Consider the following 16,712-nt stretch of genomic DNA (forward strand, 5'->3'; position numbering starts at 1 on the left):
AGATCTAGACAAACCAATGTTGTACGACTGGAACTTTGACAATTCATGCTTTAATTTTAATTTTTGCGATGATTTTTTCCCAGTTCATTCATACGATGTACGAAACAAAACTTTTTGTAAACAAAATTTATAAGTGTCGACAAATTCTTTTCCCCTGCCTCATCTACATCTATCACTGTGAATATTTTTTTTTCTAAATTCCTTCAGAAATGCATGTGCATGGTTTCAATATTAATACAGGTTGGTCAAGCAGATCATTATTTTTTTTAAGTACCAACCTCCCCGGCCTTGTTTCCTTTTCTATTTCAAGTTGCTTCCGACGCCTATGATATTAAGATAAATCCAGAACTAATGAATAAATTACTTTATATTTCTCCGTTTTTTCTCGATTCTTTCTTTTTGCATGTGTACCCAGGACTTTGAGTGAAACGTGATGGAAGTTTTAAATTACTTAAGCACGTATATATACTTTAAATATATATTCCAGTGTGATATAATTATGCTTCTTTTTTTTTTAATTATTCAGTTTTTTTTTTTTTTATTAAAAAAAGGTTGAAGATGTTTTTCATAAAAGAAAGATTGATTTTGAAGAGCATACAACAAGTCAGTTTAATGCACCCGCAATGCTATCAACTTTCCATTTTTAAAGTATTTTTTCCCAATAATCCTAAGTGATCTCACATGTGTGAGATCATTACATAAAACGATAATGAAAATAATTTATGTATTAGTTTACCCTTCGTCTTTATTAAATTCGTGTTTAATATTACAGAACACTCTAATATATATCAAATATAAAGATTTTTATTCAAATATTTTCCTACTCAAATGTTATAAATGTAATACATGTAAGTCATGTTTTAAAAAAAGGCGTAAAATGATTTTCTCTGCAGGCGTGCTGTTCATATACATAAACATGTATACAGGCAAATGTGAATTGTAATTAAAATCAGATAAAGACCCAAAGAAAGTCATAAAAAAATTATAACACTATGTAGAGTATAAAATGATGCATAAAGGAAAATCGAATAAATAACACGACGGGCATAAATCAATTTTTTAATGTAAAAAACGAAATCTCTCTCTCTCTCTCTCTCTATACAGTTGTATATATATTAAAGTTTTGTTTTAATTTATTAAGGTCTTCCGTTTCCAACGGAAGACCTTCTACTGATTGTGATGATTAAGATTATTCTTTTTTTTTTTTTTTCCTAGACGCCAACTTTGACGCTTCATATCTTCCTCATTTTTAAACAGATTTTGTTCAAATTTTCAGAGCTTTTAGACTTTACAAAACACTGTCAGAATATTGTAATACAATTCGGAAATTACCTTCTGTTCACGAGTTATTCCCCTTTGATTGAATTTTGCATGCCTCCGATTTCCAGACAAAGGCTCAGAAATGGTTATAATTGGAGCACAAAACCCTTTGAAATTGAAAAGAGGAAGCATTGAAGTTGTGCACATCGGTTTTTGTTTTTTGATTTTTGCATTAAAAATGGCGCTAGAGAGGGGTCAAAAGTTAGAACGCGGAAAACAGCAAAAAAATTGACATATTTTCCTTTATATCTTGAAAACTAGAAATATTTTGTTAAGACATGTAGAACAAAAGTTGTGCATAATTGCAAGGGCTTTCATATTATACTATTTAAAAGGGGCTGGCCCCTATGACTAGGGATCTTGGGCCCTTAAAAGTTATTGCTTTATAACTCAAAAACGGTAAATATTTCGATCTGGATCTTGGGAACAAAATTGTTCTTTTACACCTTTTTGATCTAATGAAAATGTTGTTTTGTTCGAGTATACCATGGGTATTGCGTAATACGTATTAGAAAGCTGGCCAGGTAAACAGGTAACGTTTTTCATTCGGCAAGGAAATCAGACCTCTTCATGTGTATAACTTAAACAGACTTGCTATCAATAATATACCCTGCGGTATTTAATGTTAATTTTCTTTTTAATAAGGTTTAAAACGTGGTTTATGGTTCACTATTAAATTATTTATTACAACTAGTCTTTCTTTTCTTCTTTTTTAAATTAGATTAATAGTGTTCAAAAGCGGAGAATATTAAATCTATCTTTCTACGTTTATTATTACAACAAACTTTGTAAGTGATTTTAAACTGTATGCATTGAATAATTCACGATCATTAGCTGTATGCATATTACGGTCTCCATGTTCAGCTCGATGTTTAGTTATGTAACCCAACGCGCGAATCCCACGCCTTTGATCGAGGTCACCAGTGTACTAGCCACCTGTGGCCATAAACAAAGCTAGTATTTGTGATCGCGTATAATGTCAATTTTGTACAAAGAGCTATTAATTAATGGAAAGTTATGTTTTTAATTATATCGAATCAGTAAGATTACTTTACCGATTTTTTATAATCTTAATTCCAAACACTGGTGCATAAAAATCATTTTGAATTTTAATCGCTGTTTTTGTCTGTTCACGCAACAATACATTTACATCGAAATATTTCGAAAAAGCTGCCGTAATTAAAGTTGTTAGTTAACATCTTACTGATCTCAAGAAAACGTTATTTTGTTTGAGTCTTGTGTTCTAAATGAGCTAGAAGCATAACACATATACAGGTAAGCGTTTTCATTCAGCAAGTAAACAAGAGCTCTTCATGCGTGTAATTAAAATAAACTTACTATAAATAATAAACCTAGCTACATTAGATGCTAATATTCTTTAGAATCGGGTTCTTGAAGTGTTCTGAGCTTTATTTCTAAATTATTTACTGACAACTTTCCCTTTTATTTCGTTTGTTTTCAAATTTGGATAAACCAGTCTACTTAACAGGGAAAAAAGATAACCTTTTCTTCTTATCATATAAAAACAAACAATAAAGTTAGAAAATAAAACAAAACTTTAAACATAGACCATTCACAGCCATTAAGTACACGCCTTTTACATTCACCTTGTGTGTTTACAATTATGTAACCCCTCTCTCGATAGCGCGTGGTAAAGAAGGTCACCGGCGTGTGATCCAGCGACCTAAGGTCATACACAAAACAAACCATAGAATGGCCTTTACAAATACATTTTGTAAACAAAGTGATGAGTGGATAAATATGTTGAATCTTTCAGATTATTTTATAATATCTTTGATTAAGTCGCTAGTACATTTCAATTTATATTTTATTCGCTGAATTACAAGAAAGTTGCATATTAATTTTATTTTTATAAACATTGTATTTCTCGATATCGAGATAATTGCGCTTTGTGAAAAATTACTTTAAAATCATTCAGAATCTTTCATATTAATTCGTCTAACTGTTTATCACTCGCTCGTTTTAATCAACTAGTCTTAACTGACTTCAAATTCAATGCATTTCGAATGCCGAAAAGACCACTTTGTTTGCGTATAAAAGAAACAGTTTATTTATCTCTCTAATGTTATTATTTAACGAGTTGCTATTTCTTTCATGAACATTAAACAGCATGTATATACTTATCACGATAATTGTACGTAGAGGTCACATTTTTAATTGTCAGGAAAATCGAAAATAAAATTAACTACTTTTGAGTTTGTATTATTTTCTTCCTAACTTACAATATTATTGCATACAAAATACTAGGTCGGACGCAAGTAACTTAAATATTTCACTTGTATTTGAAAATTCTATCGAGCGTCGAATGAATTTTACCCGTTAAAAAGTGTACAAAAAAACCTTCCTATGCAGTTTTCTTTGGGAATCAATTGGCTTAGATAGTCTACTCCGACATGTGTTGACAAAACTCACGCAATGAGAAGCCATACATTTCAAACTTGTGACCTCTTGGTCAGTGCATGTGAAGATAACGCACGACAATTAGTGTCTGGAAAACGAAGTATGTTTTATAAATGATTCGACAGGTTAAGATTTGTTCTCATTCCAAATTAAATACAAGTTTACACAATCCCGTTATTTCTTTGTTATTTTATACCGTCAGTTATATTAGAGATTGTTTTAAAAACGTGTTGTTTAGGAAGATTAACCTTATGCATTTGTTTTATTTCATCTAATAAACTGAATTTTCCCATGATACGAATTACTGGTACATGCATGTAAGTACGCGTAAATGCGGTCTTATTTGTTTATGTGGAAGAGCGCCCAAAATAAATACACTTCGAACTCTGGAATTTCCCTATTTTACTGTTTAAATCATAGGTCCGCTCAGCTGACGAGTTGTTTTAATAACGGTTATAAATTATATTCAAAAAAGTCCTGGCCAGCGATCGTTACGCTTGGTTACATTGCAATTAAACAGGTATATACTAATAAGATAATAAGATACTATCGGTATATATATTTTCACCTAATATGTTTTCATTGAGTGTTTTCATAAAAATAAATTGCTGGAGAATATCATGTTCTCCCTGATCATATCGATAGCGCGTAGAAACAGCGGTATATGAACACACGCTTTTGTGTACAAAGCAAACGTGTAAATCAAAAGGATGGGGAAAAACGATGAAATAAAAACATTTCTCTATTAACTGAAATTATTGTCTTTAGACAGATAAAAATAAATGAATATTCGCCTGAGAACATGTGAAAATTATACCCAAATACAATGTAACGAAGGATTTTCGGTTTAATTCGAGTACACAATTATAGCAATGTTGTGTACATGTACATGCAGAATACCTCTTTTTTATCCTTCGCCCATGTGTTCCTCCTTAACGGAAAAAATTATCAGTAAATTATATTATACCGAACGAGGTTGAAAAATGACGAACTTTATTTCTTAAAATTAACAGCAATCATCAGACTTTTCTCATATCACTGTAAAAATGCCCTAAAAACTAAAACCGTCTGGTTTGACTTTGTCAACGCGTTTTAGATCGGGTTCGAGATTTTTATTAAATATCTGGAGTATTTCGCTTATTCTGCAAGTCTTTATAACGAGATTAGCTTTTTAAAAAAAAACTGAGAGTCAGCCACTGGAATACAGAAAGTTTCTTTCTTGGTTTGTGATGGTATATGATTTGTTTTATCCATCATGTTGTGTTCATTAAAAGTCATTGTCGTCTAAGTTAAAATTCGCCCAGTCGTTTTCTTATTTGTAACATAATTCTGTACATAATAAATAATAAAGCATAGAATAAATTTTAGTTAAACTACATCGTGATCATTATGATGACCTCCAATTAATTTCTCTTGGGCGCGGACATCAGATAAAGTTCGTCTCAGAAATGAACAAAGCCACTATGATCCCAATCATTGAACGTGTAAGAATGTATACATTTTCATTTTTACTGTTAAATTCTATAAATAATATAGATTATGATGCTGAAAAGGAAGGTAGACCTTGGGTTAGATTGTGTTAATTATTATTAGATAAAAGTTTTTTAATCGTGCAGGTTCGAGGCAATGCATGATAGGGGAAGGGGGAGGGTGCATACTGTATGTATATTTAATTCAATTTCTAAATTTAAGCATCCATTTTAGTGTTATTAGGAAAGAAAAGAATTGCTTCCAAAATAAAGTAATAAACTGGAGATTCAAAATATTTTATACACACAGTACGTATACCCTAAAATGATACTGGATTCCATCTCGCTCTCTCTCTCTAATTGGGGGGGGGGGGGCTGTCTATAAATTCGCGCAGTTTCTCTCAACTATCGCAGTTCTACTGTGGTCAGTTTCTCACCTGTGGGCGCGTTCACGTGCACAAGCGGCACTTACATGTACATGTCCATCATCGTGTAAATTATAAGAATTTACACATCTTAAGTGATATTCTGACGTTTTCATAACTTTCATCATTAAAGTAAAGAGATTCTTTTTTTTCACTGTCTTGGGACCTTTGTGCAAGTGGATTATTGTGTGAATTCCGACCCGTACCTGTCTTATGCAAGGTATTGATCGAGGGAGTCTTGCATCAGGCATTCAGAGGAATACACACAAATCCTTGAACTTGCAACGGCGATTGAGGGTATATATCAAGTGTTAAATGTGCTCTGCATATAATTAAACTTCTCATCTTCTATAAGAAGCACTGAAATATTTTCATAGTATCATATTTCCCACTTAGAACAATCTCTTCTTTAATTTTTCGTCGAGAACGACGAAGAACAATGCAGTCTATAAATAGATCGAGGTCGCGTCTTTGTTTAGAGGTGTTTGTGAAGAATCACGCCCTTTAGTCAGCTCTGTTGGTTGGAGCAAATAGTACGAGTTTCTTTAGAACAAGTCGTGTACATCTTTTTCCCAGAATTCCAAATTATGCAAGCGTACTTGCAGTTTTATCCCACCGTAACTAGTCAGCCCGCGGGCTGACTAATGAAAAAAAAAAACACTGGCAGATTTAGAGGAGGTTCAGGGGGCCTGCAAGCCCCCTTTTTGTATCCAAAATATACACAAGATTTAATAAATCAATTTTTATGTGGCTTTGGGCCCCTACCCCGACCCAAAACTGGTCGGGCCCCCTTTTCTAGATTCCTTTATCCGCCACTGAAAAAAAGAATGTGTTGTTCTCTTGGATGTCGATATCTGAATTATATTTTAATTAAACATCCTGTCTAATATATCATGGGCGCCCATAATAGGACGATTATTTGTTTTTTAAAATAAAGTGGTTCTTACGAATGTTAAAAAAAAACTTACAAACGGCTAAGTAATTATTTAATTCATCTAGAACAAAAGTTAGTTTAGTTATTTGCTTACATAATCTAACTTTTATAAATTAACACGAAAGTCGTGCGATCGTATACAAATACTCAGAAGCAATCTTCATATTTAATGAACGTATAGGTGAATAAATTGCCTCTCATCGCTATACGTATACCCCCATCCCCGAAATAAATAGAATGTTTTCCTTCGCAGCCGGTTATGTAAGTACAAGCGAGGATGGAGCTTTACAGAAGCAGGCGATGAATTCCGAGAGAAAGGCACTGCCTATTTTATATACATGTACATTCCTAGGGACCTGGATTTCTGAACCGATGTCACTGTTATTCAAAGACCTAGCTAGAAATTCTCTCTCTCTCTCTCTTTGAAATGCAGGCCCGTCGATCGTAAAAAAAATGACAAAATAATTTCAATTTTTATTATTTACATTTGCAAATATTTTTCTTAGGTGAACCTATTGAAGAGAAAATATGTTCAATTCTGTACAAACTTATTAGGGGGTCAGAGGTCATGGCGTGACCGTATCACACAGCGAGATGATATCTTGTCTACATATTTCTGTCCCGGTGACACTGGTTTCGGAACTTCTAAGCCGTTAAAGCGATGAAAAAAATAAAATTATTGAAACATATATGTTTTTTTTCGTTCAACACATGATCATTAGTTCTTTCTTCGGTGTGAAGAATGTTTTTAATTAGCCTAAAATCACGCTTACCTTTTTAACCCGAAATTCCTTTGAAGGTATGTAAACTGAAGACGATATCACCGCTTTTGACTTCATATAAAGAACTCATACAATAATAGTAAGATCATTCTCAGTAGCGATCATTGTTTTTTTTTTATTATGAATAGATATACCCTGAACTGGACTGCTGAACAGCAATATAAGTATTCAAATGTTGGAGCGAGGCGAACTCTCAAGACCAAACAGCTTCTAGGTCACTTCGCGTCACAACATAGCATGAATACGGCGGGCCGTTCGTGTGATAAATGCAGTTCTTTTCAGAAAATTCGTCTCAAATGTAAACAAGAAAACATTGATGTAACCATCAATTGTCGCCCGGGAAATGAATAAAGTAAACAATGGAAATGAGTCTTGATCATCAAACCGCTTCGATATGTGTGAAAAAGGCATGCGTCTAAATGATGGAGACGATAGTCGAGAATATTTTGAAAACTTATAGTCGGATGAAAATCGAACAAAAACGATACCCTTTTAAACTTTATCAATTCCTCAAGTAAATGTTGCCTGCATAAAATATAATTTGAAACCAGACACATGCATCACCTATTTTCAAAAATGTCTTTCATTTAAAGAATATAAAACACGAACTGTGTAAAGTACTTGTTTACGTATTTATGCGATAAATAAAATTCGATGTTCTAAAAAAAGGAACCTGTCGTTTTTTCGATGGTAAATGATAAGCAACTTTATATATTAAATATGAAAAACATATATATTTTTACAGATTCACTTTATGGAAGTAAATATATTGTGTATCTCGTAATTTATAAAAGGAAAGAACATTCTGATTAACAATCTTTTTAATGTTTAGAAAACCTTTAATTCTGAATAACTTCTCCCACCTCAATCCCCATATACCAACACTTAAACTTATATGTATAGAGCAGCCCGGTCCTCCGGGCTGCAATAAAAGTAATAAACAACAATGTTAAAAAGTTCTCTGGGAAATGAACTTGGTTGGTACCTGATCAAATCTGAGAAGCCCTTAGGGCTTCAAAGGATTTGATCACGTGACCAACCAAGTTCATTTCCCAGAGAACTTTTTAACATTGTTGTTTATTTCTTAAATAAGTATCTCATCTCCAAAGCCCAAAGGCCCAAAGTAAGCTTTTCTGTTCATAATTCTTCAGCTTTGTTTGCTTTCTTGGCGTATATAAGCGTTATCGTCGTTGTCGTTCTAAAGTTACTTGTAAAATTTTCTCATTTTTATCTTATCAAGAACCACTGGGCCATAACAACGAAAATTAACATAGAATATTTTTGGTAAAGTTTTGTTCAAATGAAGGGTCACATCCTCTTTTAACGGATACATGTAGTAAAAATTAGATGGGGTCCAGGCGCGGATCAAGGAATTTTTTTTCCACGGGGGGGGGGGGGGGGGGGGGGTCCCAATAAAAAAATATTTCAACCCAGAAATTTCTTGACGAGCCAAAAAAAAAAAGAAATTCTTTTCACAAACGTGAAAAACCTATTTCGTGTGTGTGTTTGTGTGCGTGTGTGTGTGTGTGGGAGGGGGGGGGGAGTTCGTTGACTTTTAAAGCTTGATACCTAAGACTTTTCATACCATTTTAACACAGATCCGCGTTATCGAGGAAGGGTCTGCGTTTTCTGGGGGGGGGGGGGGTGGTTACTTTTACTTGCTTTAGTATATACATTTAACTGCCCCAACCCCCTCTAGATCCGCGCATGGGGTCATTTGAAAATAGTATTCTCAAGAACCCCTGGACTAGAATGAGAAAATTTCCAACATAGCATACATTCATTTTATTTTTCAAATCTTGATTCCAGGGAGAAGGTTTGGGCCGGAAAGAGTGTTCATAATTTAACATAGGAATTTATATATCCCCCCAAATGAAGTGTGTTGGTTTGGGGTGGGGGTGTTTTGAGTCTTGGAATCACACTGTCCGTCTGCCTAGCTGTCCGTCTGTACTTGATAGTTTGCCCAGGATATAACTTTGTTATGAAGAAACTGGAAGGTCATACTTGGTACAAAGATTACTAATGATCCGAGGGTGTGTCATGGTTTTGATCCAACATCATTCCGGCAAGTTCAAGGTCACTTAAAAAAAAAAATAGCAAAGTTTTGTCCGACTCATTTATCTGTAATAGAGAGTCACCGGAAGCTCACTGGATACAGGAATTGCTTATGACAAAAAGGGTTTGCCACGACCTTCATTCAAGGTCATTCCTGTAAGTTCAAGGTCACTGACAGAAAAGTGTAAGATTACTGTATGTGCTATAATTTTGGAAGCTCATACTAGGAACAAAGATTGCTTATGATCCACCGGTTTGAGATAACATAGTACTAGATTGGCAGAAGAAGTGGCAAAACTCGTGCCTGGATAATAAATTTATAAGGGGTGGGAGGAACACAGGAAACTTTTTCTCAGATTGCTTGAGATGGGTTTGTCCTGACCTTGAATAGAGGTTTTTCCCGCAAGTTCAAGGTCACTGGCAGATAAATATTATTTTTTTTCCATGCTATAACTTTGTAATATAAAATCACTGGAAGCTATTACTTGATACAGAGATTGCTTATGATCCAAGGATGTGTTTTGACCTTGATCCAAGGTCTTTCTGGTAAGTTCAAGGTCACTGACAGAAAAGTGCAATATTCTTTTTCAGGAATATCTTGGTCATTGAGTATCACTGGAAGCTCATCATTAGTTCAAAGGTTGTTTTTGACCTTAAAATAGGTCATTTAGGCAAGTTCAAGGTCACTGATATAATAAGTGTAAAATTCAAAAAGGCCTAGTCGCCCACGTGGCGCAGTGGTAAGAGTGTCTCCTCTAGAGTCGTGGATTAAGGAGTTGATCCTTATGTCGCAGGTTGGAATCCCACTATGGGACGCAGAGACCGATCCTTCAGATGAGACCGTATAAACTGAAGTCCCGTCTGACAGTAGGTGCTGGCACGAAAAAGATTCTTCACTGTTCAATGGCCATGAGTGCCAAGTATAGGTCAAAATTTGCAGATCTCCATCGGCAAATATGGTGGCGTCTCCACATGATTGAAAAATTCTCGAGAGGGACGTTAAACAACATACACACAAACAAACAAACAAAAAGGTCTTTAATTTTGTAATAGAAAAAATTGCATGCATTTGCATTTCACTGAAAAGATGATAAATATATCATCCAAAGTGTGTAATGGCCTTGACTTAAATTCGATGTCACTTAGAATATGATGTTTTGGATGAATAGTCTGAAAGAATACGTGACTGTGAATTTTTTTTGTCGATGACATACAGATGGTGTTTGCTCTTAACCAGCTGCAGAATGTGTCCTGGCTTGACGCACGATTATTTGGACAAGTTCAAGTTCACTGACAGGGGAATTTTACATTCTTTTACTGTCTTTCTACTGTTGAAACATTGGAAGTTGATGCCCCTTACAGGATTGTTTATAACCTTAAAATGTTGCATGACCTTGACTCAAGGTCGCTATGTTCTGTCCGGAGCTCCGACGGAAGACCTATTCGTTGCATTGCAACGAGCTCGGCTCTAGTTTGTTATTTATTATTTTTATTTATTTGTTCTAGTATAACAGTACATGGTGTATAAAAAATATATACAAAACGTCAAATAAAAAGGTATTGGGTAACTAGCGGTACGGGCATATAGCCATAGGCGAACTAATGAAATGAAATTGATAAATTAAAAAAAAGATAAAGCACATGAGGATCTTTTCGGCAGGTTTATTTACTACTAACATACTTTTGCAGTCGTATTTCAGCACGTTCGACTTTGGAAAACAAAGACAACACTGTGTTTGTCACCTATTTATTCGTAGGGCATACTGTCACTCTTGTCACACTGTCAGCACCGTAATGACGATCGACGACAACGCCTCGGTGTGACAAAGAGCGATTACTCTGTATAACTTGTGAAAAGGAATCGAGTATAAAAGCAATATAAACAGACAAACAAGAAAATGATTCCAGTATATGAAGAGTGTAGCTAGCAAAGTCAGCTGTCTCCCTCCCCAATGATCTGATAGCTAGCTGCATAGCTTTATATGGAAATGAGAACAAAAGGAACTGTCAAAGAACTTACTGGACAAAAGTGGGCGTTTCCACATATAAGATAAATAATTTACATCGGGATCGAAATAAAAAGATTTAAGAAAACGTAAATAAACTACATCTGCCACAATACATGTCAAATGTCTGATTGAAAAGATTAGGATACAAAAATTAAATACATTGCACCCGGCCTGCTTTAAAAAGAATCATATCATATGATATGCAATTATAATGAACTTTGCAGAACTTAATTTAAAAATTGTTCGTATATAAACAAACACACCAAACATGCTAAACAGCTGAAATAAGAAACCTAGGCAATTCGGAAAGTCTTATCTGTCGTAATAACAGCTATAAAACATTCGACAAGAAATTGCGCAGATGTAGTGTGTCTTTAGAAAGACTTCAAGTCTGCGGAACATAATTACACATTCATTTCAAGGAATCAAACAAGAATGCGATTTTTTCTTGCCCAAAATTATGCCTTACCTGAGTAAGCTGTTTACATCGGATGTGTATAATGCCCTTATAGTACAATGTCCTGACTGATTGTAATAAATAGTTTTTAGGTGCACAAACAATATCATTTTTATTGGAAATAATAATAAAATTATTATTCTCTATAAGAATCATGGCGAAATGCAAAATAAAATATATAAAATTTTTATTGGGCATAATAAAAATGACAGGAGTACATGTATAATGTCCTGATTTGGGGTATAATGACCTGATTTGATATGTCCTTCATAACAATTTAAATTGGTATTTATATTTATATTCTGTTTTTTTTTTTTTTTTTTTTTTTTTTTTTTTCTTCATAAGATTTAATAAGATTGAAATTAATGTGTTCACATAAAAATTGGGATAAATATAAATTTATTCTTGGGAATTTCATTTTTCATCTTTTTGTACTGGATGTCAGTAGAGATATATAAGGCTCACAATTTGGAGAAAATGACAAATAAGGCTGGTTTGACAGTGAAAATGTGATAAATGTTTATCATTAATAAATTTTGTACAAGATGTTTTCATCCATATTATCTTTTTGAATGAAAATTTTTATTCCTAACACATGACCTTAGAGAGACCATGCAATGTGATTTTTTAAGGAATGCTGTAAAATGATAATAATTAAGGAAAAATGTGGAAAACATAATTGTCACTTAATGAATTGAACTGTCATATCAGTAATGTGGTAGCTTTTTTAATCAATGGATGCTTCACCCTGAGTTTCTTTTATATATATAAACAATTATGAAAACAATAACTTAATATTCAATATTTTGCTCTTTAACACTAGATAATAAGTGCATTTTGAGTAACATTGAGGTAGGTCATTATTGTATTAAGTAAATTCCTTTTGCTATATGTCTAATGCCCCGTTCACACAGAGAGTTTAATTCGCAGTAAATTAATGCGAAGTGAAATAACGTGAATTAAAATAATGTGAATAAGAATGCATTCGGATAACAGCAAAAGCGAAGTAAGCTGATGCGAATTAAAATTTTGTTTCTAGGCTACGATAGCTTTTCAGTAAGGCTATTATGACATCATTTGTAAATCATGTCATGTATGCAGAGCAGATCATTTGACATAACATATATAATCATAGTGACTGTATACATTTTAGTGATTTACATTACTTTCCTTTTTTTTCAACCAAAAATAGCACAGATACATAAATCTAACCACCGACATGTGGCCTGTGACTTAATTCTGGCCTACGCATGCGTCAAAATTTAATTCGAATTAGCTTTGCTTAGCGTTCACATGGAGCTAATGCAATGTAATTTAATGCGCAGTAAATTAATTCGAATTAAACTAATTCACACTAAATTCTCCATGTGAATGCGCTTCAAATTTAATTCACAGTAACTTGTGTTTAATTCAAATCAAACTCTCCTTGTGAACAGGGCATCATTATATGCCCTGTTCACATGGAGAGTTTAATTCAAATTAAACGTAAGTTAATTTACTGCACATTAAATTACTTCGCATTAGCTCTGCGTGAACGCTTCAAGCTAATCTAATTCGAATTAAATTTTGATGCATGTGTTTGTTTGTTTGTATGTTGTTTAACGTTCCTCTTGAGAATTTTTCACTCATATGGAGACAACGCGTGGTGCAGTGGTTAGAGCATCTGCTCTAGAGTCGCGAAGTAAGGAGTTGATCCTTATGTTGTGGGTTTGAATCCCACTGTGGGACGTGGAGACCGGTCCTTCGGATGAGACTGTATAGACTGAGGTCCCATGTCGCAGTAGGTGCTGGCACGAAAAAGATCCCTCACTGCTCAATGGCCGTAAGTGCCGAGTATAGGACAAAATTTGCAGCTCCCCACCGGCAAGTGGCGGCGTCTCCATATGAGTGAAAAATTCTTGAGAGGGATGTTAAACAACATACAAACAAACAAACATATTGAGACACCGCCACTTGCTGGTGGAGAGCTGCAAATTTTGTCATATACTTGGTACTTACGGTACTTACTACTGTGTCACGGGACCTCGGTTTATAAGGTCTCATCCAAAGGACCGGTCTCCATGTCCCACAGTTGGATTCGAACCCGCGACGTAAGGATCAACTCCTTACTCCATGACTCTAGAGCAGAAGCCACATGGGCGACTTGATGCATCACAGTGTAATGGCAAATGTAAGGTAAATGCACATGTGGGTGGTCAGCTATTATAGATACTTGTGCTATTTTTTAGTGAAAAACAAAGGAAAATTATGTGAATGAAATGTGTACAGGTATTAGCCTATTACATTCTGTCAAATGGATCTTCTTTGCATAAGGTGACGTGATTTGAAAATAATGTCATAATAGTCTGACTGAATAGCCTTACTTGTAGAAATTAAATTTTAATTCGCTTTAGTTTAGTTCACATTAGCTGTCATTTGAATGCAATTTAATTTGCATTAGTTTAATTGTATTAGTTTAATTCGCATTATTTTGCTGCAAATAAAACTTTCCATGTGAACAGGGCATTAGAGCAGATCAGAATATATTCAAGCTGGCTCCACGAATATCCTCCTTAAGGCTTTAAGCTAAATTTAATGAGTTATGAAACCATTAATATTCAATTAAAAACAATTGAAATGATGTCTATATATTATAGGCATAAGTTAAATTTAAGTTAAATTGATAATCATATTATATTCTAAGCATAACACGAAATAAGAGGAAGTAATTGATTGCAGCTCTCAAGAAGAAGGGGGGGGGGGTGTGTGTGTTTACAATCAGATCTCACTTTTGGCTAAAAAATAAAAAAAACAAAAACAAAAAAAAGAAATAGGTTGCTGAGCTAAAAAAGAAGGGGGATGGGGGGGGGTGATGATTACAATCCGATCTCACGTTTGGCTAAAAAACCAAGTAAGAGGTTACAGATTTCAAGAAGAAAAGGGGGGGGGTTACAATCTGATCTCACTATTGGCTAAAAAAGCATATATGTGAACTACGTTTCCAAAATCTCCAATTAACACGGACCAAATTTAGTTAAGTTAAATCTTACAAAAATAAGTGAAGTTCATTTCATGTTGAAATGACACACACAACACATTCGATTATACCTTTCATTTGATGAATTTTAAATCATTGTGAAATGAATAGCATACATTGTGTACTATTCCAAGAAAGAAAATTATCACATAAATACGAACTGTCTTTTCATTTCAACAGAGTACCCGATATGCAGCAATCGTCACTGACCCCCCCCCCCTTACACTTTGATGTAAGTTTCTATACACCATATTTCATCGAACAAGTAATAAAACATACCGTTTTCCAGCGTTTCTTTAACATAGAATCCATCCTCATCAAAAGAATCTAGGATTCTCTGCCCAGGCTTTCCTCTGCGTCTTTTTTCGACATGTTTATTATGTCCCGCTTCAAAACAATTGGACTTCCGCTCTCTTTACACACGCGCATGCGCATTCTAGATGTGTGTAACGTCAGAGGTGTGTAAGTGAAGATGGCAACTTCAATCCGCACGATATCTGTGTAATCATTTGTTCGATGAAACCCCGAAACTGGGACACGTTAATTTTTTTACTTTTTTAGGATTAACACATGTCAATTTTTCCTTTTAAACGATAAAAAAGTTTGGGGACTTGATTCAAGTCCCCAATGTTTTTTATGTCCCCAATTTACGACTTGCGTATCTGTCGAAGGTCCCCAATATGGCCTTCCCACACACACACATACACACACACACACACACACACACACACAGAAAGAGAGAGAGAGAGAGAGAGTACATTACATCTCCATGTGTAACACCTACAAGTATTCTGTTGAGTTTGGTAGAATGTAGGCTGCTGAGCAAGTATACCTGGAAGATGTTGCCCAGGTTGTGCTATTGAAATAAAATGAAATAGCTATATTAAAAAAAAAGAAAATATAATTAACATGTTCACATCGATCGACCGAGAGAGAGAGAGAGAGAGAGAGAGAGAGAGAGAGAGAGAGAGAGAGAGAGAGAGAATAAGTGACATTTGAAAACATACATGTGCTAAATACGACTTGAGTAGGATTTGATGTTGAGTGGATGACAGCACCAGTTGCCCCACGTTGTCGTCGACAACATATGCATGCAACAACAGTAATCGCTATAGCAGCAATGAAGACCACGCCCCCAACGATAGCTCCTACGTAAACCAGTCTGTCTTGTGAGAAAATGATAAAAATTTGATAAATTGGGAAGAATTTTTAAATAAAAAACTACGTCATCATTCAGCAGTTTTGTTGTTACATAAAAATGTAGGTCGGTTCTCAAAAACTTTAGAGGAAGGTTATGTTGAAACTTTTGGTTGTCTAACGATACATGTAAGATAAAAATTATTCAATCTGAGGACCAGTTTTAATGAAATTTTGAGGAGTATGTGTCCTACATGACCACATTCTCTCTTTAAGTATTCAAAAAGAGGCTGGAAGACAATCGGTTTCCGCCGTGATTTTAGACATCCCATTTTTTTTAGGTAACCTGATTCACTTTGTTGACCTATTGGTATCAGTTTCGTCCGTAGTCGTGCGTTGCTAGTCGTCCGTCGGTTTTAAACTTTTTAACATTTTCATCTTTTTCTCAAAAATCTCTGAACCAATGTCAAACAATTAAAAGGCACAGGATAAATGGATAATCTTCAAAACTCTTTTCATTACTAGTAATTGGACATTAAGCAGTCAAACTGTTTGGTATGATTATAATGAATATTGAGACCTCTACCGAAATTGACGAATTCATAGCCGCAGTGCTAGGGGTTTTGATGTAAGGGTTAGGCTCTATTAATCAAATAATGAAAATTTATGAATTCTTTAATAATATTC

General features: G+C 34.4%; 1 protein-coding gene across 1 annotated transcript in view; it reads right to left on the bottom strand.

Annotated features, from left to right (window-relative positions):
* The window catches only part of LOC133200949 (uncharacterized), a 46,441-nt gene that overhangs the window by 24,442 nt on the left and 5,287 nt on the right, over positions 1-16,712 (bottom strand). Inside the window, exons 3-4 of the mRNA XM_061336766.1 lie at positions 15,896-16,050; positions 15,673-15,744 (exon numbers count right to left, since the gene is read on the bottom strand). Coding sequence (XP_061192750.1) covers positions 15,673-15,744; positions 15,896-16,050 — 227 coding nt within the window. The remainder of the gene's footprint in view (positions 1-15,672; positions 15,745-15,895; positions 16,051-16,712) is intronic.

The sequence above is a fragment of the Saccostrea echinata genome, unplaced genomic scaffold (genome assembly GCF_033153115.1).
Source record: "Saccostrea echinata isolate AGI-Se365-2 ecotype Australia unplaced genomic scaffold, CSIRO_AGI_Sech_v1 ptg000002l, whole genome shotgun sequence".
Taxonomy (NCBI): domain Eukaryota; kingdom Metazoa; phylum Mollusca; class Bivalvia; order Ostreida; family Ostreidae; genus Saccostrea; species Saccostrea echinata.